General features: G+C 43.4%; 2 protein-coding genes across 16 annotated transcripts in view; one reads left to right on the forward strand and one right to left on the reverse strand.

Moving 5' to 3' along the window:
• Positions 1–485: 485 nt before the first annotated feature.
• On the forward strand, positions 486–6604 carry Sod1 (superoxide dismutase 1). The gene is made up of 5 exons (XM_076549168.1): positions 486–677; positions 2758–2854; positions 4573–4642; positions 5343–5460; positions 6410–6604. Exons 1-5 carry the CDS (start codon positions 606–608, stop codon positions 6515–6517), a joined length of 465 nt encoding a protein of 154 aa, XP_076405283.1. The 5' UTR covers positions 486–605; the 3' UTR covers positions 6518–6604.
• Positions 5573–27378, reverse strand: part of Scaf4 (SR-related CTD associated factor 4) — a 62994-nt gene continuing 41188 nt past the window's right edge. For 4 of the 15 annotated variants that reach the window (XM_076549164.1, XM_076549165.1, XM_076549160.1 and 1 more), the window contains 7 exons: positions 26250–26406; positions 24833–24990; positions 23466–23631; positions 23296–23382; positions 22949–23140; positions 9698–10180; positions 5573–5989 (listed from right to left, as the gene is read on the reverse strand). In XM_076549164.1, coding sequence (XP_076405279.1) covers positions 5937–5989; positions 9698–10180; positions 22949–23140; positions 23296–23382; positions 23466–23631; positions 24833–24990; positions 26250–26406 — 1296 coding nt within the window. In that variant the 3' untranslated portion in view covers positions 5573–5936. Of the gene's footprint in view, positions 5990–8898; positions 10181–22948; positions 23141–23295; positions 23383–23465; positions 23632–24832; positions 24991–26249; positions 26407–27378 lie in introns of those variants that run through there. The other 11 variants (XM_076549167.1, XM_076549166.1, XM_076549163.1 and 8 more) reach the window with 3 other exon arrangements.

A 27378-nucleotide genomic window follows, 5' to 3' on the forward strand; every position in this document is an offset into this window, starting at 1 on the left:
CCGTCTGGAGACAGGGCACGGGCTCTGCACAGGTAAACCTCACGCGGAAATAAAGCCAGAGCCCGGGACCCGGGGAGAGCTCCGCGCAGCACCCACCCTGGCGCACCCCAACTTGCACAGCGCAGCGGGGGCGCGCGCACCCAAAAGGCGCTCGCACGCGGCCCTTCCCAGCCGGGTGGCTTCCGACCTCCGAGGCGCGCCATGCAGGCCGGGCGTCGCCTCCTCGGTTTCCAGGGCGACTCCGCGGCGGTCACCTTCACGAGACAATAGCGGCTGCCGCTCCCGCGCCGCCTCCTCTCTGGAACTTTCTTCCCGGCCGCCGCGCTCCCGCGCTCCCGCGCTCCGCCCCCGCCCTCGGCCCCGCCCCGCCGCGCGCCCCGCGGCCGAGGCGCTCCACGGAGGGTGGGCGGAGCCCGCGGGTGGCGATTGGTTCCGTGCCAGGGTGGGCGTGGCCAGGCCCGGGGCTATAAAAGGTCGGCGGCGGCGACGGCGAGGCCTGGGCTTGCGGCGACGTTTCCTGCGGCATCTTCCCCGGTTCCCGGGTTTTGTGTTCACTTCTCGCCCTCTGCAGGTTCCCGAGGCCGCCGCGCGTCTCCTCGCGAAGCATGGCGATGAAGGCCGTGTGCGTGCTGAAGGGCGAAGGCCCGGTGAAAGGCACCATCCACTTCGAGCAGAAGGCAAGGCCCGGGTGGGGTGGGGTGCGGGGACCCGGGGAGCGCGGGGATCGGGGACCGGGGCGCAGGCCGCGCACCTGTACCGGAGCCCGCCACGCCCCCGCCGCGGCCTGCGCCCCGCTAGGTGCTGAGTCACCGAGGCCTCGGGCAGGGGCTGGGCGCGGGGGAGGGAGGGAGGGAGGCCGGGGCGCCGCCGCGGGGCCTCCCGGGCCGATCACTTTCCGCGCCCCCGAGCGGCCCGGCCCGGCCCGCCCGGGCGAGCCTCTCGGCATCCGCTGTCCCTCTGCGATCGCCGCTTGTCCGGGGTCCCCGTCCCTCGGGCTCAGCGCCGTGTGGCCACCGGCTGAGTGTCTTTTCAAAAGATTGGCCTGTGCTGGTGACGAACCGGACTCGGGCAGCCGGACGCGTTTGGGGCGTTGTTTTTTTTTTTTTTTTTTTTTGGAAAAGAACCTCCCGGGCCGCTCTGTACTAGGTCAGGGTCGGGCCGCAAGGGTGAAAAAGATGAAAAAGAAAAGCCGTTGCTTTCTTCTTCTCTCTAAGCTCCGGAAAGATACGCACCCGACCGCGGGTGTTTTCTAGGGCCGCGAGTGTCTGAGCCCATTTTGAAGCTCGTGGAGAAGTCTATTTTCGAAAATAAAAAAAAATATGGTCAGTAATACTGCAGAGACACATGCGTCACAGGGAAGATGATTGTGGTGAGAGCGGGTCCAGAGCCCTAGGGAGGTTACCATCTGCAGGAAGGTTCTGGTATAGTTAGCTTCATCCCGAGGGGATGTGTGAGAAGTGGAGTGTGGATCTGCGCTCTAGAATGTTTTCACATAAACGGGAGAAGACACAGCGGAGCGAATGCACGTGTCTCCTCTGTGCGAGGGAGAGCCGGTAACGTGAGTTTAGTTTTTCTTAACCTGTCCCGGATTCGGCAGCTTCTTTGGCATTTGAAGGCATTTTGCTCTTTTTCTGTGTTTTTTGTTTTTGTCTCTTTTTCCCCCCCCCTTTTCACACTTAAATTCACCACTGTGAGAAAGGTGAATATCAGCCAGGGGTCTCCCCCGCCCTGCGTCCAGGTTCCTGTCATCTGCCTTCCCAGAGCAGCTCGCAGGATTCTTCTGTGAAGCCCGGAGCTTCGTGTTGCTGGTGCCCTTTGTACCCGATAAAGACCCTTGGATAGTTCAACATTCCAGATCGGCACGTGTAATAACCTGGCTATCAGCGCTGTTTGACTTAACCTGTTGCCAACTTTGCAGAATCAAAAATTTCTGCCCAGGGTTCCTTCTTTTGTTGAAGGAGTTGGAGATTTTAAAACACGCTAAAAAGAAAGGTCTCGGCGTGTGTGTTCTGATGGTTGCAGTCGCTTCTTGCATTTTCTCTCTGTTGTTACAATCTGGAGCTATGCTAATTTGAGTTTTGGATGTGACATGAGGGCACGCTGCTGGGATGGTGGTGATGATACTGCCAGGATCTCTTTACTCTGTAGTATTGTTATTGTCCTTTCTTTTTGACATGTGGGAAGTTCTCTAGATTTGAATGCCTAATGAGTTTTTTTAAGTAGTTCTGGTTAGACCCAGGTGGACCCCCTCAGGCAGTAGGACATGATATTTTCTGGCTACTAAATAAAAATAAGGGAGCATCCCTGGGTGCTGAGTGGAGAACCAGGGTCCAGTGTGCATTTCTGTAAGAGTCAAGCCAGACACAGTGAGTGCAGTGTCCATCTGTTCCCTAGGCCTGACATCTAGTAGCCCTCTTAATTCTGTTGTTCTGTTAGGTGCTTTTTAAATGCTCTTCAGAAGTCCAGGAGCCTGCCAGCATGGCCTCTGGCAGCAAGTGTTATGAGAAGATTCATAGGGAGGGAGGCCTAGAGCTAAGCCGCTAGTCCCCCTGTGGGGAGTGGTGACTAGAATTTGGACAGTTTTTTGCTTGTTTTTTTTTTTTTTTTTTTTTTTTTTTTTTTTTTTTTTTTTGAGGGGGAAGCTTTTGTGCCTTTTACTGTGAAGGGTAAAGGTGTGAACTAGCAATTTCCTTTGTTCAGAAGCATTTGTACTCAAACTTAATGCCTTAATTTTATTTATTTATTTTTTTAATAAAGGCAAGTGGTGAACCAGTTGTGGTGTCAGGACAAATTACAGGATTGACTGAAGGCCAACATGGGTTCCATGTTCATCAGTTTGGGGATAATACACAAGGTAGGTCTTATGCTGGCTAGTGACCGTCTATACCTGTCTGACCAGTGAAACAAATGGGACTGAGCGGAGACAACTGTTAATGATTGAAAAAGAATACAATTTTCTTTCTTTTTAAAGATTTAAGTTAAAATAACCACTTAGGTCAACCTTGAGGAAAGTAGCCATAAAAAGTGTGTTTGAGGGGCTGGAGAGATGGCTCAGAGGTTAAGAGCACTGGCTGCTCTTCCAGAGGTCCTGAGTTCAATTCCCAGCAACCACATGGTGGCTCACAACCATCTGTAATGAGATCTGGTGCCCTCTTCTGGCCTGCAAGCATAAATGTAGGCAGAACACTGTATACATAATAAATAAATCTTTTTTTAAAAATGTGTTTGAATCCTTAGGTGTGAAGGAAGGTGAAGGAGTTGATTTTTTTTTTTTTTTTTTTAATTGTCGTAGTGGCTTGAGTTTAAAACACATAAACAAAAAAAAAAATCAGGCTCCTGCTTTGGGTAATTCTTCGAGGTGTTTGGAGCTGGAGTTGAGGGTGGGTGTTTTAGGCACAGTGTCTGGGAACAGCCCCAAGCCTTGGCATGAGGGGCATTATGGGACAGAAGTGATGAGAACTGAAGATACAACATAGGTGCTTAGAATGAGGTGTATTTTCTCAATTTGGGGGTAGAATCAAGTCAGCAAAAAGTGGTGGGTCAAATTGCATTTAGTGATCTTTTGCCACATGGGAGTAATGATCTGAATTTTGTTCACACACTTGTAAGAAGAGCCCCATTCATGAGAGAGCTTTTCCTCCTTTCCCCTGGCCTCTCCTCTCTTGCCTCCCTTCTCCACACAGCCCAGGCTGGTCTGGAACTTGTGTTGTATTCCAGACCAGTCTCTGAACTTGTCCTTTAAGTCTTGTGTGTGCTGGGTTATGGCATGTACTATTAGAACCTGTGTGTAATGTGGCACAATTTGGTCTACAGTTACTTATGATCAAGTTTGATCCATTCTGATAATAACTAAAATTCCCCTAAGTTGCTTTGCCTCTGCTGATAGCTTTGATTTGCTAAACTCCTTTCTGAATGCCCTGTACTTATTCTCTGGGCCTGGGTAGAGGCTGTAAACAATGGAAAGCCCTGCATGAAAGGGCTTCCTGCACTGTTATGGTTGTGTTGGCCCACAAGGGTACCTGTAATACTGGTTACACCCCTTGAGTTGTGTAGGGCAGCAGCCTTGGCCCTTAGGCATAAGGTTCCATTTAACAATCTGCTTGCCCCAAGTAAAGGCTTGATGGCACATGGTCTTGAAAGACAAGTGTTTTTGTCATAAAGGTATGCCAGTTTCTGTAAAGTCAAGATCTTTAAATGAGGGACATCAGAAGAGCCATTGAAGATCACATCTGCTCCACTTGAAAGGAAGGAGTCAGAGCCAGCATGGTGTGACACTCCATGCTTCTAGCACTTGGAAGGCTGAGGCAGGAGGATCACAAGTTGCAGGTATCCTGAGCTGTAATAGTGAGACTTTTTTCAAAAACTAAAGGAAAAGTGACAGCCTAGAGAAAGAAGGTAGCTTGAGAATATAAGGCTATACACCCCTGCTCTTTATACCACATGTTCCTTCTTGTTTCTGTCACCCCAGCACACACCAGGCCAGTGTTTGCTGTGTTGGAAGTTGTGAGAATGCTCGTGTTGTTACATACAGGTGTTTGCTTTGTAATCTAACTGCTGGTTTCTGGTGGATAGGCTGTACCAGTGCAGGTCCTCATTTCAATCCTCACTCCAAGAAACATGGCGGACCAGCGGATCAAGAGAGGTGAGCAGCATGCTCCATATGCATGATGGTGGAGAGGCCACCTGTGAGACAGAACCCAGTGTCGCCCTGCTTTTGTATTTTCTTTCATTTCACAGCTTCCCTATCCACAAGTGCTGGAATGGTTTATTTTGGGTAAAGGAGTTGACAAATGGGGACTCTTAATGTGATTTAGTTTTGTAGCATTTATTGAAAATGAACTAATACAAGTGCCCAAAGGAATCAATACAGAAAATGTCAAGGATAACAGTACTGTTGTTAGTCACTAGCAAAGTAAGTCATTGTGTAACAAGACACTAATGTAGATAATCAAGGCTAGTTGAGACCCCATGTATATGTTCAATCTCAGGGAAGTCCGAAATGTAAAAGACTGGCTTGATTTTATACTGGAGGCCTGGGAGCAAAACTTGGCTAATAAGTATGCTAACTCAGGAGTCAAGTTCATCCTTTGCCACAGTCCCGGAAATGAGAATGTATCCCAGACAGACCATGACTTTTGAACTGTGGGTTCAGGGTATCCTAGCTACCTGTTGTAAAATGTTTCCAGATCTTTGTCTGGAGAAGTGGTCAGATTTGATATGTGCACCTATTAACCCACTGATAGGTATGTGCCTTAGTCAAGATGTTAATGTAGCTCTTGAACTCCACTGATGTGAATGAAGTAGACATCAGTGTTATCCACTTGATGCTGTTCTAATGTTAGGCATGTTGGAGACCTGGGCAATGTGACTGCTGGAAAGGATGGTGTGGCCAATGTGGCCATTGAAGATCCTATGATCTCACTCACAGGAGAGCATTCCGTCATTGGCCGAACAATGGTGGTAAGTTTTCATATGAGAACATACATAGGATGTCTTCTAACATGGTTATATACCTTTCCATGACTTGATGATTGTCAAACTAGTTTCTAAAGAATCACATAAACTGTAAGAGTTCAGAATAGGAAAAAAGGTTTTATTGGATATGATAGTGAAGAATTAATTTGCCTAGGTCAGTTAAGAACACTGTTCTGCTGAGATGCAGTAGAAAGAAGGTTACATTTGATCAGACTGGGTCTAAGTAGAAGAAACAGTAGTCTTGAGTTGAAAACAGCCAGATTTTCTTGCCATGATTGCCCCCCTTACAGTTAACATTTCGTTGAGTGTAAAATCTGCGATGGATGTCAGTATTCAAGTCTGTAGTTATCATCGCTTGGTTACCATATGGGAGCCGTCTTCCCAAGTTACCCTCGGGAGCTGAATCTGGTTCATGCAGAACAAGTAGTCAAGGCTCTTGCCCACCTCGGGCAGCTACCTTTTCAGTAGGCACTTCCTTTCAGTTGACCCTTTATCCTTAGAATTTTCTTCAGCCCTATTGGTGAAGCAGAACAGTCATTTATAAATGTTTTAAAAATAAAATTTAAAGTCTTGTTGCTAAATAAAGATATTTAGAATTGCCTCTTATTTGTAGGCCTATATTTCACTGACGTGAGATTTTTAATAGCAAAAAACTTTGGGGTGTGTATGTGTGAGGCTAAAGTCAGCATGTGGCCCATTACAGTCACTTGGGTCCTTAATATTTCATTTAGAAACAGCAACATTTACCTAGCTTTTAACGGCAATGTGTCTTTGTTACTAGCAAGGAAAAGCTTAGTTGTCTGCTCTTAAATGCCAGCTTATTTACTAATAGATCGGAACATTTTGTAATGGTCCTTTTAAATCTTTGTGGTATTGCCGGGAAGAGGTACTAATTACTTGATTGCCCAAAGCTAAATGTTAATTCTTTTCAAAGGTCCACGAGAAAGAAGATGACCTGGGCAAAGGTGGAAATGATGAAAGCACAAAGACTGGGAACGCCGGCAGCCGCTTGGCTTGTGGCGTGATTGGGATTGCCCAGTAAACATTCCCTGTGTGGCCGGGTCTCAGATCATCTGCCATCCTGCCAAACTAGAGAGAAAACCATTAAACTGTAATATTAAAAATGTAACTGTGTGACTCCTCTTTGATTGCTTTAAGGACTTGTAATGAGAACTGATAATGTTCAGAAGATGTGTATAGTTTTATAACTCACTAAACTAAAACCGGTTTCCATGTGTCTCTGTGTTTTGCCAGACTTAATTACACATGGATATTAAACTCAAATTAATTCTCATTCAAGCTTGTGAGTAAACATGTGTGACACTTATTTTGAGCCTATTAATGTATACAAGTAAAAATTCGAAGTCAGCCCTTGTATTAAGCATCAGCAGCAGACTCAGTGATGCTAATTTTCACAGTACTGGGTTTTGAAAGTGTTTTATGTGATACTGTCAAAACGTATGCCTGGTCTGGTAGCCCAAACTGAATTTGATCTTCGAAAACTTGCTGCCTTTTTTTAGTAGCTTCAGAGAAATGACCTAAAGCTCTCCTTTTAGATTCAGAGTACCTAACTACTTTATTTTAAAATAAAAATATTACACTTAGATGTCAGAATTGAAGAAAAAGCCCTTCAGTCACTTGCATTGAACTCATAAAAGGTAAATCTATAGCCTCAGCTAGCCAAAGTTAATTTAGTACCTACTCTCCTGGCACCATCTGTGTTGGTGCTCTGGAAAAACATGGCAGCATGTGGGGGGAGGGGAGGGAGATGAAACCAAATTTGACTGGAGGTTCTGACTAAATCCTGACTTTTTACAACACAAGTTAACGAAATTGAGTGTCTCTTAATATGTACCTAAGAAAAACTCCCTTTTAAAGGAAACACTAACCTGACTGGCTTGTGACTCTGGAATAGTTAATTCAACTGAAATATTTCTGACAAATCAGGTGTAAGCCATAGTCCTGTTCATTCATAATCATGATTTTTCAAACACAGGTCACTGGGAGACTGCTAAATTGGAAAAGGATAATTTTTTGGTGTTGCCAAGTTTTAAAGCTGCTCATGGAATGTGTTCTTAAGTGGTTATGTTGGAGTTTGAGGTAAATAATATGTCACAGATTTCCTTTGATGTGTGGGATGATTCAAATGCAGAGATGAAACATCTGGTGTAATCACAAACCAGCTGTGTTGTTTAGTGGTTCATTTCTCAATAGTTTTAGTTGGAGATTTCAATTTGTCCTTGAAATCTGGGCACTGGAATAATCAGGTGTGTTTTTTCCTTCCCGGAAGTATACTAGAGCAAGAACTTACAAATTGAAGTAGGGTCAGCATAAAACTCAAACCTGCAACAGCTACAGACAGGTTTCCCCATCACCACAAAGACCTTGCATTTAAAACTCCAGTGAGACCACACAAAAAGGAACTTCCCAGTACCCTAACGCTAAGCCAGTTTAGGAAATTTTTTTGCTTAACTTAGCATCTTGTGGTTTTAAAATCACATTTATGTTTAGGGTTATGTGCATGAGAGGAAAATGAGTTCTTCCACCACTTGGGTCCCAGGGATCAAACTGAGGCCATCAAGGTTGGCACAGAGTGTCTTGACTGGCTGAGTCATCTTGCTTGCTCTTCATGTAATTTTAGGAAAAAGTCACTTTCAGACTAAATCAGTGGTTCTCAACCTGTGGGTCACAATCCCCTTGGGGGTCGGTCTCTTATCAGATATTTATGATTCCTAACAGCCAAGTTACAGCTATGAAGTAGCAATGAAACAGTTTCATGGTTGGGGGTCAGCACAGCATGAGGAAGGTTGAGAGCTGCTGCTGTAAAGAAATCCCTGACTCTGGACAACTCACATGTGTGCCAGTGCTTTTCACTATTATAGCCTTAGTTTGGCTTAAAATGTAGCAAAAAGTTCAGTGTACCTCTTGGGCTATTGGAGATGGTACAGGAAACAGGCAAAGCTTACAAGAAATGTTACACTGTACCTAGTCTATAAAAAGCTTTCTGGTTCCATACATTAACCTTGACCTCACTTTACATCTTGGAAATTTTAATGGGATGACTATAAACAACATACTCAATGTTCTAAATAAGTAATGCCCAGGCAATCAGGTAATTTGTAGTATAATATTGAGAATCCAATTATTTACCCTAGCAAATCTCTCTTTACAAATTAATTACGGCAACATTACCACAAACCCAATGGGGAAAAAGATCTTTCTTAGTTTAACAATAAGACCACTAATCTTTACCTTATGATCAAAATATTAAAAGTGAGAATAAAACTCGTGTCGGCAAATACTACATGTCTTTTTTCTTATCAAAGAAGTCTAACTTAGACTAATACATCAACAGCTCAAATTTCAATGGTTAACATCTTTTTCCACCTTAATGCAGTGTATGAAGAATAGCACACATTAAAGTTTGTTACGAAAATAGAGTTTATTAAAAACATCCCTATTGTTTGAGGAGCTTTCACCGTTACCTTGTCTTAAATTAAAAAAAAAAATAGAGAGCACTTCTAATTAGGATTTGTAAACTTTTAAAAGTCAAAACTTTTAAAAAGTTACAGCAAAAAAGGGCAATATATCTTCAGTATTTTTTGTTATTTTGTGGCTATTTTTAAATAGAAGGGAAGCAATCAAATTGCTTACAGACCCCACCAACTACTGTGAGGTGATGTAGCAGGAGCAAATATTATACAGCATCTGTACACCTCAGCTCTACACCCAAGTGTCCTGTCAGAGTCTGTCAAATCCAGTCTCTAGCGAGGAGCCTCTGCTGCTGAGCCAGAATCCTTCTCGGGTTCAACGGATGAGGTAGCCTCAGCAGGTGACTCTTGAGGTTTTACCACTGTGGCCACGGCCTCCCCCTGATCAAGTTCAGAAACAGTGTCTACGTTTCCCACTTGGCTAAGGGGAGGTTCACTGGCTTTGCTACCACCTGCCCCGTCTGGGAGCTCGTGCTTCTCCTTCCGATTCTCTTCCTTCTCTCTACGGGACTCTCTATCTCTGGAATCCCTGTCTCTGTCCCGATGCCCACCAGAGCGTCTATTTCTCTCTTCCAAGTCTCTGTGTCTGTCCCGGTCAGGGCTCCTCCTCCCCCACTCTCTCCTTTCTCGGTTACTATTATCTCTATCATCATTACGGTTCCCATACCGTTCCCGGTCATTTTCCACCCTATTTCCAAAAGATCTTCTTCCAAACCTTTCTTGGTCTCTACCTGAATTGAACTGCTGCCTGCTATCATTTCTAAACTGCTGTGGCTGCTGCTGCTGAGCTGGCGCTGGCTGCTGGGATGGTGGTGGCTGCTGTGGCTGTGACTGTTGTGGTGGTGGCTGCGGCTGCGGCTGCTGCTGCTGTGGTTGTTGCTGCCTTCCATCTCTGTCTTCTGGTCCTCCTGGGCCTGGTCCTGGGCCCCCAAGCCCTGGCATTCCACCAGGCCTAACGAAGGGGCCATGTGGTGGAAAGGGCCCTTTCATTCCATGAGGTGGGGGCATAGCAAAGCCCCCTGGTCCTGGAGGCGGACCTCTGTGCATCATGTGAGGTGGCATGGGGCGAGGTGGCATCATAGGAAACCGCTGCAAGTGAGGTGGAGGCATCCCTGGGGGGCGCTGGAGTGGGATCAGGCCAGGTCTGGCACCAAGAAGACCAGTAGATGGTGCCTGGAGCCCAATTACGGGACCAGGTGCAACTCCTTGAGTACCTGAAAGATAACACAAAGGAAAATGTAAATGTCTATTTTCAGTTGTCTCTGACTCAGTTTCCCTCTGAATTCATGCTGAACTAAGGCCACGTTAGCCAGTGACAACCCAGGTAAGCAATGGGAGACTCCTTGTTTAGTTACCCAATACAGGCAGAGGCCACACAACGCTGCAGAGGAACTGTACACTGCAGTTCTCAGTCTCCTCCTCTAGCAGCCTCCCTCAGAAGCTGTGTTACTAACACTCAGGACATAAAGGCATGTATGTATTTAAGACAGCAGGATGTGTTCTCAAAGTTTACAATCGGATCCCATGTCCTAATGTGCCCACTCAGGAGAGGCCAAGGGCTTAAAGCATCTAGTCAAGATTTCATGTTCTACTACTTCCTGTAGCTATTATACAGTGTTCATCATCGTTCTAGGATCTACGATGAAGACACCACACACACACACACACAGACACACAGACACACAGACAGACACACAGACACATACAGACACACACACACACACACACACACACAGCTTCTTTTTCATTTTTTTCTAAGCATTGTTCCAAGTGTCATCTGTTAGGTCAACCTGAGGGCTGGATCCTGTGGCATCCTCAACTACACACCTTCTACTCTTCTCCCACAGGCAGTAAGACTGGCAAAGCTGGTGCTCTGTAAAGTCCTGCTCATTGCCTGTTTCTGGTGTGTAGGAGAGCCTGCTCATTCTGGCCCAAGAATCATGTAAGTTCAACCCAGCATGTACAGCAGTAGGGAAAAAAAAGGATTTGTTTTAGTCCTGAAAAACAGGTATCACATCTATTTCTTTCCAAATACAAAGAGCAAAAGTCACTATGATAAAAAAGCTATTCTGATAACAGAAAACGCTCCAGATAGTAACAGGTAATACAGTAGTGGGTAATAAGTCACATCATTTGCCCATGTACCACATAAAAATCTTTGAGAACAGGCGGCAGTGGCACACGCCTTTAATCCCAGCACTCGGGAGGCAGAGCCAGGCGGATCTCTGTGAGTTCGAGGCCAGACTGGGCTACCAAGTGAGTCCCAGGAAAGGCGCAAAGCTACACAGAGAAACCCTGTCTCGAAAAAAATAAAAACAAAACAAAACAAAAAACAAAATAAAAATCTTTGAGAAAGTCCTCCAAGTACACAAAGATGAACATTAGTCAGGAGTTACTTTTAATTTTAGGGTGTGTGTGTGTGTTTCAAGACAGGGTTTCTCTGTGTAGCCCTGGCTGTCCTCAAACTCAGAGATCCACCTGCCTCTGCCTCCCAAGTGCTGGGATTTAAGGTGGTGCACCACCACTGCCTGGAATTACTTTTGATACACACTAAGTGTTCCAAAATGGGGACAGTAGTACCTGTCACTTAAAATATGACTGAGTTCAGTGCCTATTGAGGTAACTCAATATTCCACACATTTTGTTTAGTAAGGTGATATTCTAGGACTAAGTAGAACATTTTAAATCCATGTTCTTCCATTATCAATTATGCTTTAAAATCAACCTCAGTAGCTGAGAATTTAAAGCCAATGAAACTCCCAATGTAAGGTTGTAAGTTGAGAAGCCCTATGAAATGGGTAAATGTGGCAAGGACTTTCCAAATATGACCAGAAAATCCTAGACAACAAAAACACTGCAGACTATCAGCTAGACCAAGACCAAAATACTCAAGCAGCAAACCCAGCAAGTGCCTTTTGTGCACCAAGTTACTAGGAAGTTTGTTCTCAGGACTAAGAGAACTGATGTGTACTGTTAGGTGGGCGTGGCATCTTCCAGTGCTCATCTATAGGCTCATGGGGACCATCTCAAAACGCTCTAAGAACTCAGACAAGCCTGAGAAATCAAAAGTCAGCCTCATGCCAGGCAACGGGGAGTCCTTAACAGCCAAACTGACTACGGATGGAGGATGCAAGGCCAAATCCACATCACAGAGGATAAAATGAGAATCTTGATTAAACATACTCCACAGTCCCTAGGACTTATTAATCCTTAACAGAGTGGATTTGAAGGTGTACGTACAGGGATAAACTGGGTCAATAATCATGTATATAAACCTCCCATAAAGTACAATTTAAACACACACACACACCCCCCTGCCCAATCTACTTTATACATATGGATGTTTCTATTTGGCATTTGCTCTAAATATCAGACCAAATCCTTCTCAAATTGTCAACTGGGAAGATGTGTCAGATGGGATGTCCTCTTGGAGTGTGGAGAAGCAGTAACATTTATAGATCACATATACTGCTGGCCCTCAGACAATGGATAACCTCAGCTCCCTCCCCCCTATAACTGCAGCTCCTTTTGCTATTTTTGCAGTAAAAATACACTACCTCTGTAATAAAGGATGTAACTAAAATGTATATGGTGAATCCTGTAATAGGCAACAGAGGTGATGTTAACTTTTGCTAGGGAATCTTTAGGTTGGCATTACACAGCAGTGGAATACAGAAAAGATACATGAAGTAAAAAAGATGTGCTGGCCACAATTAGGTTTATCTAGAGTAAGCTAAGTTTTGTAATTATAATTAGACCCAAAAAACTAACACACCAAAACTTTACTATTAACTCAGTTTTCCTTTCAATTTCAGATGCTACAGATGGTGCAGCCAGGTAACAGGAAGAGGGTTAGACTGACAGAATGTGTGGACCTCAGCAGCAATCAGAGAAATACAAACCAGCATGCGTAGGGAAAGGTGTGATGGAGGGAGGGGGCTGGGAGATTTAAAAACAGCTTAGTACTTCAGTGAGGCAGTGGGCGTACCATTCAAGTGAACTGCAGTAGGACGACCTGGAATGCAAAGAGGAGACCCTAGCTACAGACAAGACTTCTGAAGCTGAGGAGGAGGGCCAAGGCAATACAGGGGTCTTGAATGCCATGATAAAGAATCTGGTCTTTCCCTAATTAATGGAGGAAACCAGAGTGGGATCCTGAGCAGATGAATGATCCTGTTTGTTTTCAAAGAACTTTCTGCTAAGTGGTGTACAGAAAGCAAAGAGGGTCGGACTGTTAGGTTCTTACCCCCAAGAATCAACAGAAGGGTGGTGAACTCTAAGACGGGAACTAGTGTAGGAGACACTGAGGACAGCCAGTGGGCAGGACTGAGTTCTGGGATTTAGAGACTCAGATCACTGTCTGGATGAAGGGGTCAATGCAAGATCAATGCAACAGTAACTATTTTAGGAGATGAGATTTGTCCTTTTTAACAGAGCCCTTGAACCACCTTGCTAGATGTGTGTAAGCAGCAGATCATGTACACACACAGTGATCAGCAGAGCAGAGTCTCAGCACTAATACTGGCCAATACTAAACAAACAAACAAACAAAAGAGCTCAGACCTGGGGAACTAACATATCACATACACTTAATTTCTAGGAAAACAAGGTTTGAGAGCAGGCTGGGGGGGGGGGGGAATCCAAATGCCTGCCTGTAACCCCAGAACTCTGAATGTGGAGGCAGAAGGATGATAGGTGCCAGGCTAGCCAGGGTTCTAGAGCAAGTCCAGGGTGAGGTGGTGGTGAGGGAGACAACAAAACAGTTACACTTAAGTTTAACTAAAAAAATAACCAAATTGGCCCATTTCCTAATGATCCCCAAAATGGCTGCTTCACAATTAAATTACAAAGAGATACTGCCATGGCAGAACAGATCTATGAGAAGGGTAAGGGGGGGATGTCAGGAGGTTGCTCTGACACCAATGTGAAGAGGATACACATAAACACAAGGGCTTTCAGCTGAGGCCCACCGAGGGCATGAAACGTAAGAAACATAAATGATCTTTAAAGAACAGCAGGGATCTCCTGTGTGTGAGCAAGGCAAGGGCCAGAAGCACAAGAGCAGAAGGCAAAGACTGTCCCTCCGTCTGTCCCTGGCCCGCCTGGCCTTCCGTCCACTCTGCCGCAGCCACTGCCTCGCCTCTAGTGGGAAACAGAGGCTTCATCACTAGTAACTTCCCCTCAATTCAAATCCCAACTAGCCTACCCATGCTCCTCTCGGAGAAGTCCTCAACAATCTCCTTCCTTAGTCCCCGATTTCCTCTCATCTGAGCCATGGGAAAGTCCCAACACCGGTTTGATATTTTTAAAATATCAAACATTTGGCACTCGGGATTGATCACAGGGCCTTACACTGAGCTACGCCTTCACCCCAGTATCCATTTGAAATCGGGGTCTAAGCATGGCTGCCAGTCCCTCCAACCCCAAACCCCTTAAGAAATTTCTTAACTACAGAACACGTTTCCCTCTGACCATTAACCCTCCATTTCCCCAGTCGATTCCCACTCCCACACCCAGGGTATCTATTTCATGGGTTAATGTCCCTCCTCAGTTTACTTATAGCTGGTTTGCTTTAGGATAACTTTCCCATATCCTATAATGTGCTCATATAGAAATTTCAAGCCAATGGTTCTTGCACATTCAGAATACCTTCATTATCCTTAGAAGAAAGCCTGTTCTATTAATCAGCTCCCTCCCTCCCAGTCCAGCCCACCCAGCTATTTTTTTTATTTCTGTGAACTTGCCTGTTTACCAACATTTAAAAAAAAAAGAGAAAAAGAAAAAAGAAAAGAATCATACAATACGTAGTCCTCTGTGAGTGGCTCCTTCCACTTGGCATTTTTCCAAGGCTCATCCAAGTTGTGTAGCATGAACAAGTACTTATTATCAAATAATCTTCCATTACACGAACACGCCATTTTCTGTTTTATTGTATCTTTTTTTTCTTTGCAAAACCACCTTCTGTTCCTTTCCCACGCAACCCTCCAACCTTTAGAAGATACTTGCAGCTGTGTTGGTTTTCTGCGTCTGTGGCCATATCAAAGCCCCTATGCTGGACCCACTCTTCCCTTTCTATTAAGCTACTGTACACTATCCTTCCCTTCTTTCTTGTATTAGGTTCTCCAGAATCACCTACTATTTAGGCATAAAAACAAAGCAACTCCCTTCCTCTGCCATCTTCTTCCAGTATCCACCCCCATGTGTCTCCATGAAGCAACTCTCCCCAGGGATTTAAGAGGAAAAAAAAAATCACATCTATATCCCTTTCTTTACCCCCATTTTCTCCTATCCCTACATCAGGATCCCAAACCCATCATCTAATGAAACTCTTCGAGTCACTTAGAAGAGCCTTTTTTGTTAAGGCCTGCTGCCAAGACTAAGCAAGCACTTAGTTTCCGAGACAGCATCATGTTCCACACTCCAGGTTTTCCTCCAATTTAGGATTCTCTTTCTTCTTCTACTTCCCGTGTTTGAGGATTCCAGTCATGAACCACCACACCAAGACTTAGGAGTTTTGAGCCAACTAGGGCATTTCAGAGCTCATCTCTTCCCCCTTTGCCCTTGCATGGCCTCCACTGTATCTCCCCATGTTCTAGTCCACTGGCTACATCTTTTCTCTACCCTCTGCTGGGCAGAATAGTACATGAGTGGCTAAATGCTAGGCTCCCAGTGGAGCAAGGTTACTCTGACTTTAACCCTATCGATTGTAGCCATGAGACCATGGGAGCTTACATCTTCATTTGTTTCAGTTTCTCCAGCAACTGATTAATGTACACCAACTGCTTAGAGATCCTGCCAGATACAAACACATGTCCTTTAGCAGTGAGCATCTTATTCTCAACTGTGAAATGTTTTAAGGATTCTAGGGCTATGCCCATTTACCAACTCTCGTTTCTGTAACTCTACAGGCCTCCATGACATTACATGTTATCCTTATCTAATGGCATATTGAGTGTATCTCTCTAGAATTTATCTAGTGTACTTGGCATTTGCACCTGGACATCAAAATTAAAATACTGAACACTTAAATGTGGCCACCACACTCCACAATGGCCAGCACCCCTGAAGATTTGTACATCTTAGGAATGACTAAGTCACTGCGCCAACTGCTCATGTATGTGACAAGTGTATACATCTGATGCTTTTCATTGCACATACTTAAGAGTGGGGCAGTCCTCAAGGGCCTACCTTCAAATGCATTCAGATCTCAAACTGCTGTACCATCCAAATGGGGCTGCTGTTCTCTTACCAGCTCTCAGTCTCTTCCTTAGAAAAGAGCCCGTTTTAAAACCTAGCACTACTTCCCTCTGCATACCCCCGACTTCCATAATTTCCCCTACATTCATCCATCAGTCTCTTTGAGATTGCTCTGCTCCAGCTCTACCAGTCTTTTGTGGTTCCTCAAGGTAAAGTTGCTTCTTAGTCCAGGTTCTCTTGTTGGCATGCCTGAAATGCCAAACCTCAGTACTTACGTGGCGTATTTTCCTGTCTCCTGCTACTTCCTCCCAACGCCCACCCTGGTCATCTTATGGATAGTGAACGGCACATTCAGTATCTTGAGTGTCTTCACCCCCATGCACCTCTACTGTCTTCTCTTCATCGGAAGGGTTCCATGCGATATATTAGCTTACTTATTATCCACAGGAACAGACACCAGAGAGACAGCTCGCACTTTGTTCATGCTGCTACCTTTGGTACCTAAAAGGATACTTGGTACAGAGTGGTTCTCAGTAGACATGGGCCCATGAGGAACACTGACACTGAATGGTGCTTGCAGAGGCGATGGGTCCCAAAGTGGTGAGAATCTTTTCAGTATAAACCTGGGAGATCCTGAACTTGGAAAAACCACTGCATTTCTTTTTAATTTCTTTTTCTTAATTGAAATAGTCAACAGAATGGTCACAGTAGTGTTTTCCATGGGGAGGAGGTTCTTATACACAAGGAAAATATCTATCAGCCACTCATTTCTTCTTTATTTGTACTGCTGGGAATCCAACCAAGGAACTAGTACACACAAGTCAAGTGTATTGAACTACATCCCCTCCAGCCCACTACCAACAACCCTTAACTTCTCAACCAGTGCCTTCTGATCTGCGGGCAAATACACAAATATGTATGTATTTCATCAATCAATCAATCAACAAAAGGCATTTTCTGTTTTTGATATACTACCTTCAGAAAACTGACACAACAATACAATCAACATTTGGATTTCCTGCCCCTACATTCACCAATTCATAATATTTATGAACATTTACTTTGAGAACACTCCCAGGCAATGCTCACAATGAACTATGTTGGAAGCTGGTGAAAACTCAAGGAGCTCATTGTCAAGAGTGAGAGAAAGCACATTCCATTCATTCACTGTTACAAACAGAACCTTACACGTCACCATGAAATCTTTCAGAGAAACTGGTCTTTAATAGTATCTAAGGAAGAGGGGATATATTCTGAGATGTCTCATCTGCTTTTAGCAAAAGGCGTACCATATACTGATTCAAGAATTTTAATAAAATCTGATCATCAGCCATCTTTTAAAGATGCCTTGGATTTTTTTTAACAAAATAATATATAATACTTTGTATAGCTAATTAGCCTACACCATTTATAACTACTTTTGAAAATCATTTGTGTGTTACTTGCTAAGTACTTTATGGTAATCAATAGACACAACTATGACTTAGAATGGAGAGTTCTAGTACTGGCTAGTAAACTTGATACACACAGCTAACTTCTATTATTCACCGTAATTTTCTGTAGACAGTTTCATTTTTAGTGTTAGCTACAAGAGCCTTACCTGAAATTCTTCACAGCATTATCTTTGTCTACCAAAACCTATCTAGAGTCCCACGTTTCTGCCCTCCGACTCTACTCAAGATGTCCCTCAGACACAAGCTAGAAGACTCTCTGCAGGCTAGTGAACACCACCTAGGGACAGCCTCGGTATGGGGACAATGTGCAAGCACTTGGATGTTCCACTTAGTATTCCCTCAGGTCCCGTTGGAAGTGATTAACATATTGCACTCAGGATCAATTCTTATCCTAGGCAAATCTGCTCAGATTAACCACTCTTTTGCACTATCCACTCCACCCACCAAACAATTAACCATTCCTTTTGGCCATCCACTCCACCTACCAAACAATTAACCATTCCTCTTGGCCATCCACTCCACCCACCGAACAACATTGTATCTATTAAGCAGAAGGCACTGTAAGGAATATTGCAAAGCCATTTTGATGTGACACTACTGACTAGTGGAACAACATTGCAATGTTTAGAACACCAATTTAGGTACTTTTAAAGCTTTCAAAAGAACTCTTATATGACAATGTCAAGAGGCTTTCCGTATAATCTTCTACTTGTAATTTAACATAACCATACTAAAGTTCAGTATAAAAGTATTAAAATGCACTGTTTTTAAAAACTAGGCACTATGCTTAAAAAAAAACAAAAACCCTCTAATTTTCTTTGAGATTTAATATGACTAGTATGCAACTAGAAGATTGGTGCTCTAATGTTGTAACTTAAATGCTGTTTAAATTACTAGCTATAAAAATTACAAAGTTCAAGACAGAGATTGAGCAGAGAAATTCAAAGCTAAACCATCGGAAATCAAATACCCACGTTGAAACAACTGCCGGAATGTAGGTAATATTATTTATCTTCTAGGCACGTTTCTGGGCTCCTAACTTAATAATAATAATAATATAAACTCAAAGGCACTTTAATATAATTTACAAAGCAATTGTGTCTTCAGTTGTTCTTGAGGTGCCCTAGTCAGAGATGAACTCAAATGCCTGCTGCAGCTATGTAGACTAAAGTGTACCACCAACCCATGGACCAGCAACTCCACTAATAGGCCACACCAAGGTGTGAGTCTTTAAAACCACCTGTGACTTACAGCAAAAAAAAGGGTAACCTTCCACTTGTCAGAGTATTCTCAGAGATAAAATTTTATTTATAAGCTTTACCATCTGCAGCAGTGTGACAAAGGCAGGAAGGTGAGAAGGTGACAACCTGCTGGTATCAATAATTAACAAGCAAGTGCATGTGTCAGGGAGCGGCTTCACCTCCCACAGAGGAATTCATTCCACCTGGCAGTTTGTACCTGAAACGTACTTTGGATATCCTTGTAACATAGGACAGATAGGTAACACAAACAAACAGGTTTTGTGTACTTTTTTATTGTTTGGAACACCAAAGTAACCCAAACTTTACATTTACAATTAACTTTTTAATCAATACGCTGTACATAATATTAGCAATACATATCATACAACGGATTTGAAAGGAAACACAAATGCTCATACAATCAAAAGGATGAACTGGATTGTCACCATCTTCTCGCCTAGAGGACTGACAATTGTAGATGTCATCTTTAGCTTTGACAAAACCACTATAGGTTTCAGCTACTTTGGCCCATGAGATGCTAAACAGTGTTCTTTAAAATCAAGTAATAATGAGTAATTGTTGTATGTCTGGTCATTTATATTTTCAAATGATCAGTATTATTGAAAGAATCAAAATATTTTTAAAAATATGATGGAAGCTTATGTCCTTCCAAAATCAGTTGGTGTGTGTGTGTGTGTGTGTGTGTGTGTGTGTGTGTGTGTGTGTGTGTGTGTGTGTGTGTGTAGGGGGGGCACACAGCTCAGCTCTAGAAACAGGAAGTTACCTACAAACTAACACCCAAACTCAAGTCTGATGACAGAAAAAAGTCAGTAACACCAAGGCACCCCACTGCCTTTCCCATTACAATTAGTCCTCAGCGTGAAATTCTGATCTGCTTAACATGTGACAGGCTTCTGCTGCTTCAAAAATATGGGTGCACATTGGAAATAATGCGTCAGTGATACATTCCAAGAAAATTATTCAGTATCTACTATGGAAAGATCTTCAATACCAAGTTGTGTTATTAAGTAAAATGCTGTTATGATTTAACATTATTTTCTGAGTAAGTCAAATAATGGAACTTGATTGCTTGTGATCTGGTCTCACCCTCCTTAAAATGCACAAGCAACTATACAAAGACAGTTGTTCCAAAAAGCTTGCTTTCTCCTTGAGGGCAGACAAAAGCTTACAATGAGTCAGAGCCCAGCAGTGTCAGCACAGACCATGGAGTACAAACAGGCTTTTCTAGATGTCCTAAGCACATCCATGGCACTTCTTACCTGTGACAGCACCCACTGTTCACTACAGGCCTCCCACGTGGCAGTTCTGTATGTTAGCCACTGAGCACCACCACACCCTGGCGGGTCGATGCCATCTGCGTCCCCTTACTGATGAAGACATGGGACTTCAGCATTAGCCTCTAGGTTTAAGGTGCTCTGGTCAACACAGCATCTCCTTCTACAGACTCATAGAAAACATGAGAGCACCAAGAGGAGAGGGAGCACCTAGCCTTCGTGCTCCCACGGGAAGACTAACAACCCCGGCTCCGGGTCCACTGCGATACGGTAGTGGGATTCTTGCGTTCCTCAATCAAAGTGGTGGAACTGTGATTCTTTTAAATAAATTCTCCTTTATTTGCACACACACACAAACAAAACAACAACAACAACAACAAAAAAGAAAACACCTCACTTCAAAAAAGCTCACCCCTCTCAGGCAGACAGAAGTATGGGTGAGCACTTACTGAATTTACTGGTTACAGCTATATCCAAGGAATCCTGCAGAGATTGGACTCCTTTTGAATTCTGTGACAGGTGGCAGTGTGAGATGGTAACTAAGGGCAAGAGAAGAATGCTGGAATGTGGGGATGGGAGGGAATAGTACCACCATGCCAGAAGCCTTGGAATGAGCACAATGGCACTTCAGGGGGGAAACCCATCCACCTCCTCAGAGGGCTTGCTTTACTAAAATGCAAAAATCAGTCAAGAATATTTTCATAATATTGCTGTAATAATAATAAAACCAAAACTCATTTCTCTGAAAGGTCAAGATTTCTTTCTTAGAGACAGGGGCTTGCTACGTAGCTCAGGCTGGCTTCCAACTCCAGCTCCCGGACCTCAGCCTCCCGAGTTCTGAGAATACAGTGAGTGCCACAAGCCAGCATGTCTCCCGATGTCTGACTGAAGTCACACCCAAGATTTTCCTTCTGTCAACTGGAACTAGACTATTCCATGTTAGTTTAAAGTATTTATTTTAATAAAATAGCTTCCATTTTTATCTTATATCAAACTGTAAAACTTCCAGGATTTGAAGAACCTTCCATCTTCAAATTTTGCTTTAAAAGGTATAGACAGATAACCAAGAGTGAAGAGCCCAGCATTAAGTCACTCCTTTACCCATCCCACCTCACTGGAACCAATGACCTCTCCTGACCTTCCATCCTGTGACAGGAAGGACACACAGAAAGGTGTATAAGATAATGAGTATGCTGGAGTAAGAGTCGGTGTTCAACAGTGCTGTGTGTGCCAAATCACTTTTTTAAGTTTATCAACTTTTGATTTGTTTCATTTGTTTCATGTTGACTGCACAGGTTAAATTGTCTGGTGATGTTAAGAAATAAAGGGCAGGACCTTCTGGGGTAAATAGAGGCAGGGACTCACTCCAAACAGGACTACTTACAAGCAGTGGCTAGCAAACTCTTGGAGATCACAAAATCTTTCTCCTCACTCAGTGAAGTTATGAAGTCCAAAGAAAATGGCAAATGCACACAATTTTGTGAGTTTCAGGTAGCCTAACAACTATAGACCTTAGATAGGATTTTGTTCCAAGCCAGAGCTGTGCACAAGTGGAAAGGATGCGGAGGAATGGGCTGATTAGAAAGCTGCATCTGATTCAGATTCTCAGATTCTTGTGCAGCTACATTAGACATACACAAGAAGCTACAGCCTAGTGAGGTCTGGCACACTGATTGGTGGCCTTGTTTCCCAGTCCAAAGGTGCTCCCATGCCATCCCATCCCGTGTAACTGTTGAAGCAACCCTTCGTTTAATAAATCATCTCCCCAGATCTTCCTCTAACAAATAGTCCTTCCTCTGTGTACTAAGGAAATTTAAAGTAAATTCATTATATTCACTAAGGTGTAGCCCTAACTTCACCTTTAAAAGAGACGGGCATTTTTACTATTTATGGGGCACACACACAAAGTAAAAAACTTCAATCCAGAAGATTTTGGTGTAAAGTGTTCTACCTGAAACCAGTGTCCCACAATTCTACATCTCATGTCAGCAACAGATTCTTTCCTGAAGTAGTAAGATTCTGAAAGCAAATGTACATACACACATACCTCTGAAAACAAAATGGACTCATTCTCAGAAGTACTAACTTCCCATTAGGAGAATCAAATATTAGTTATTCTTGGTGATGTCAATCAAATATGACTTTGTAATTAAAAGATAGGCTATTATGAAAATGATGTGAGGTACTCAAGGCAACTGGAGCCCACTAGAGGACACCCTCCTAAGGACGACTGCGAAGAAGCCTCTAGGCTGCACCTCCCTTGACTGCAGCGATGAGGCTGTGGGCAGGAGCAGCTCCAATAGAAGAAAACCCAGGAGCCGGTGAGAATGGGCCCAGCTATACCTCAACTGTACAACCCTCCTCACACAGGAAACAATGCCATTCTGTTAGGATTATCAGAGATGATGTACTTGACAGTCTATATATTAAAAAAAGCTTTCAAAGTCCAGGAGTTTCAGATGGATAAAGACAGAGAAACATCTATGAGGAACCAGTTGCTACAGCTGGAAGTCTGGAATCATGTTAAGAACATGTAACAATTCCTTTCATAGAAATTACTCTAATCAAATTTCTATATCCAATTAACATGTGCAGATGGAAATGTTTTACTGAAGACAACTAGGCCATAATGCCATCTATAAAGATGTCTCCTGGTAAACAGCAACTGCACAAACCATTTAAGATCAAAGGAACATTGCCTTCCTTGGGGATTCCTTTGCAAAAATTCACATTATTTTTAAAAAGCCAAACTTGAAGGGGAAAAAAAACCAACAATAAAAAAATAATGAACTTACCAAGAAGCGAAACGGGCTGGGTTACAGGAGGGGTGGGCAGATTCGTGGGTGCAGCAGGTGGCACAGCAGAGCCATACATTTTCGCACTGTCACCAGACTCGGCGTTTCCTCTAGCCCCAGACACCACTGTTGGAATGGGATTTCCAATAGATAAGTCTTTTGTAGTGTCTTCACTTATACCAGCGATAGTAGCTAAGGAATATAATTACATTGACATGTAAAGCTGAGTAATTAGTTATGCTCCCGGTCAACCATCTTTAACCAGACTACAGACCCTACCATGTGCTCACTTCCCTCCTACCCCAACTCCAAGACATCAAGCCAACACACAGGAAAGACATGCTTACAGTTTGGGATGCTTATTGGTGGAGTGTGAGGAGGAGGAATGGATACTGGTGGAGTTATAGGAGGTGGGGGTCCGGGAGGAAGAAAACCTAGAACAAGAAAGACCAGGTCAACTCCTGCTGTACCATTTCATCTCAGAGCCTAAAACAGTATTCTCACTGAGTTCCTGTACCTGGTGGTAAATGCATTGGGTTGAATCCTGGGCGCAGAAATGGTGGTGGAGGAGGAGGAGGAGGAACACCAGGGCCAAAGCCTGGAGGGGGGATCCCTAGGGGAGGTGTGAAAGCAGGTGGCTGGAGAGCACCAACTACAGGAGGACCCGGCTGATGAGGTGGAACCTGGAAAGACAAACACAAGACACATCTAGCGGCCCTCAAATACAGTGTAGTGCATCAAGAAAATAAAAGTAGGTGCTTTGAAAATTTTATTATACCACTACGTTTATTAGATTAAAAAGATGGTAGGTAACCTGTGACTACCTAAATGCTATAAATCTAAGCTCTGCTTTCTCCTGTAAGATGGCCATTCACACTGTTTCACTGGCACACATTGGTGTTCTGACAGCATGAAACATTTAAAAATATTCCAAGACTAGCCGGGCGGCGGTGGCGCACATGTTTAATCCCAGCACTCGGGAGGCAGAGGCAGGCAGATCTCTGTGAGTTCGAGGCCAGCCTGGGCTACCAAGTGAGCTCCAGGAAAAAGGCACAAAGCTACACAGAGAAACTCTGTCTTGAAAAACCAAAAAAAAAAAAAAAAAAAAAAAAATCCAAGACTGAATTTTTGAAAAATGGGGAGATACAGGTCTAAGAAAGGATAGCTGGCAATTTATGTAGTAGGGTAAGATCAACGATCCTCCAGTCAAATTGTCTGTACTGGCTATTTAGGCTTTCGAAGCTGGGAACACAACAACTTAAACTAAGTATGAGGTTGAATGAGTTAATACACATTCAATGACACTGAACACCTAACAAATGTGAACTGTAGTTTAAAATTATCAGTAAGCCAGGTACAGTGGCTCATGTAGCCTTAGCACTTGGGAAACTGAGGCAAAGCAATGCAAGTCTGAGGGCAGCCTGGGCTACATGGCAAGACAATGTCTTGAAAAAACAAGCAACCAACTAATCAACAACAACAACAACAACAAACAAACAAAAAAAAAAAAAGAAAAAAAAGAAATGATTCCTTTTTCACAAAGCAGCTGGGACTCGGGTATGTGTATCTGAGTTCAGAACATAACTCCCTGAAGAAAGCCTAACAAGAAGCAAAAATAACATAAATTACTTGTGGTTTTAGATTTCATATCTAAGACATTATAAGTCAGGGCACTGAGTAATTCACATACTTGTGAAACAATCTAAATTTATTCTGGTTTTATTAACATTTATGAAAAAAAGTGGGAGTTCAAAAATAGATGCAATATACCAAAATATGAAAAATTAGTACGGCCTCTGATTCATTTTTTAGACAGAACAGGAAGATTTAAAAAGCAATCTTTCAGACCCTTAAAGGTTTCGATCATGCCCTCGATATTCCTACCTGTGGAGGTGGCACTGTTATGGGCGCAGGAACAGGAATAGGAGGGACAGGTACAGGCAAAGGTTTAGGTACGGGTGACACTGGTTCTGTGTGGGAGGCCTCTGCACCTCCATTTTGGGCAACTTCATTTTCAGGCTTCTTGGTGATTCCTTTCCAATCTATGAATTACAGAAACACAAGAAATGTTTACTACTATTTCCAACTTCAACTTTAAATACAGCAATGAAAACTGAAGATTAGGAAATATTAGCTTCATTAAAGAAACTCCTATGCTAATTTTTAGCAACTGTTTAAATTAACAAATAACAACAGAAATCCGTGAGCAGAATGGATGGTTCCACCAGACATGTCCAGCTCCGACACCTATATGCTCGGTCCCTCCCTAACACTTGAAAGTAATGTAGATACCCTTCCACCTCTTTAGTATCTTCAAGGCAAGTCAAACCATTTTGGAATCTTGGGCTTAACTGATTAGTAACTTTCTGTCTCATCCATGAAACCTCCTAGGACCTCTACACTTTCAGGATCCCACCTTCTTCTTCTTCTTCTTACCCTGGCGCACACCTGGGCTTGGGAGGCTCACCTGCCTGAAGTGAAACCCAGCTCTCTAAGTGAAAACACGCACTATACGAGGGGGTGGGGCACCTCAGCAGCACCACATCACTTTCCCTCTTTTGGTTGTCAAGTCAACATTTTCCTTTTTAGTAATTTATTTAACTTTATTTTATGTGCATTGGTGTGAAGGTGTCAGATCTCCTGGAACTGGAGTTACAGACAGTTGTGAGCTGCCATGTGGGTGCTGGGAACTGAACCCGGGTCCTCTGGAAGAGCAGCCAGTGCTCTTAACCACTGAGCCATCTCTCCAGCCCAAGTCAACACTTCTTAAACATCCTTTATTCCTACCACAATCTTACCACTAACTCGACACTCACAATATTCGTATCCACAAACAGCTCAACTTCCTAATGCATGTGTGTGTGTCTTCTCTGGATGTTTAAATTTCTCAAAAGAAATTATTATGAAGCATGAATTAAAACATAATACAGAGTTGAATATCACCACAAAGTGAGGCTTTAAACACTCATATATTACTGGTACAGCATCTATAATCAAAGAGCCCAAACCCTGAGATGCTCCTGGTGCTGAAAGTGTTCTGGATTTGGGGCATTTCCTGATGCTTGGTCTGTACCAATGACAGGCAACTGGAGACTAAGTAGTCTGTTTCCAGTGTCAAGTTCTAACTAATGAAGAGTTTAAATCAGTGTTTTAATAGTGTCTGTATTTCTCCCGCTAACCATGTTGTAACTTCAATTTACAACTTTAAGATCACCCCAAAATTCTTCCCAGTGCAAAGAAGAAACTTACATTGATTTGTCACATAACTATCAACTGTGAAAGAAGTTAAACACTGTTTTACCTGGGTTAAGTGTGTCACTGTCCAACATTCCTCCTTCACAGAAACTTTCCAGCTCCTCGGGTTTGACTTTGTCCCACGGAACATAAGTAACACCCAGTTCAACATCCCAATACTGTTTATAATCTGCCTTTATTCCTTTGTTTAAGGCCCAGGCAATCTATAACCAGTGAAAAACACACAAAAAAAGGAAAAGTGGGTCATAAATCTTCAGAGCTCACCATTTCCCATCACTCTATTCATCAGGACAAGACTGCCAGGGAGCAACCTGGATAGTTAAGACTCTCCTTGACATGGGATTGATTAGTGGTTATCCTGTCTTCCCACTTTGCCTCAAGACAGAAATCTGAGGCAAACCTCTCCACAGCCAGAGATAGAACAAGTTCATCAAGAGAGAAGCCCGGCACACTGGGTCCCACTTTTCAGAGTTTACAGATATGGCAACATCGTTTTACAGCACACATCAGGGTAGAACAAGGTGCTAGCGCAGGGTAACACTGAGTTGGACTCCTCAAAGGATGGTTGTCTGTGTGCTCCTGTTTTTCTTTATGTCTGTTGATAGTTTTACCAGTTAAATCTAAGAAGAGATAGCAACCCCTAAGTTGAGGAATAAGTTGAAGATATCTTATATCTTATATAAGAAAGTATTTTACTAGAAAACATTATCTTTAAAGCTCCAGTTAAAGCTAACTAGATGTGGTATTGCATGCTATAATCCCAGTCCTTAGAAGGTGGATGGAGGAGGATCAGGAGTTCAAGCCAGCCTGGTTTATTGAGACCTATTTCTAAACAAATGTTTAAGTAAATAAATAAGCTGGCTAGAGGCATGGCTAAGTGACAGAGTGCTTACCTAGCCTGGTTAAATTCAGCACTTTATTAAAAAAAAAATCTTATCATTAAGAATTTTACATTAGCTTGATTCTGCTATATCCACAGATCAGTGCCTTGCTTAGCCACCACCAGAGAAGCTGTTTCTTGCAACTGATGGGAGATAACACAGAGAGAGACCCAGAGTCCTAAATGGGAACTGTCATCAAATGCCCCCTCGGGGTTCAGGGAACTATGTGGAAGACTGTAAGAGCCAGAGGGGATGGATAACTCCAAGGCAACAGGACTGGTGCACATATAAAAT

Source organism: Peromyscus maniculatus, chromosome 12, assembly GCF_049852395.1.
Source record: "Peromyscus maniculatus bairdii isolate BWxNUB_F1_BW_parent chromosome 12, HU_Pman_BW_mat_3.1, whole genome shotgun sequence".
Lineage (NCBI taxonomy): Eukaryota > Metazoa > Chordata > Mammalia > Rodentia > Cricetidae > Peromyscus > Peromyscus maniculatus.

Coding starts and splice junctions, on each gene's coding strand:
- Sod1 (XM_076549168.1), top strand. CDS start 606: ATGGCGATGAAGGCCGTGTGCGTGCTGAAGGGCGAAGGCCCGGTGAAA. Junction 678..2,757: donor CCATCCACTTCGAGCAGAAG/GCAAGGCCCGGG, acceptor TTTTTAATAAAG/GCAAGTGGTGAACCAGTTGT. Junction 2,855..4,572: donor GTTTGGGGATAATACACAAG/GTAGGTCTTATG, acceptor TCTGGTGGATAG/GCTGTACCAGTGCAGGTCCT.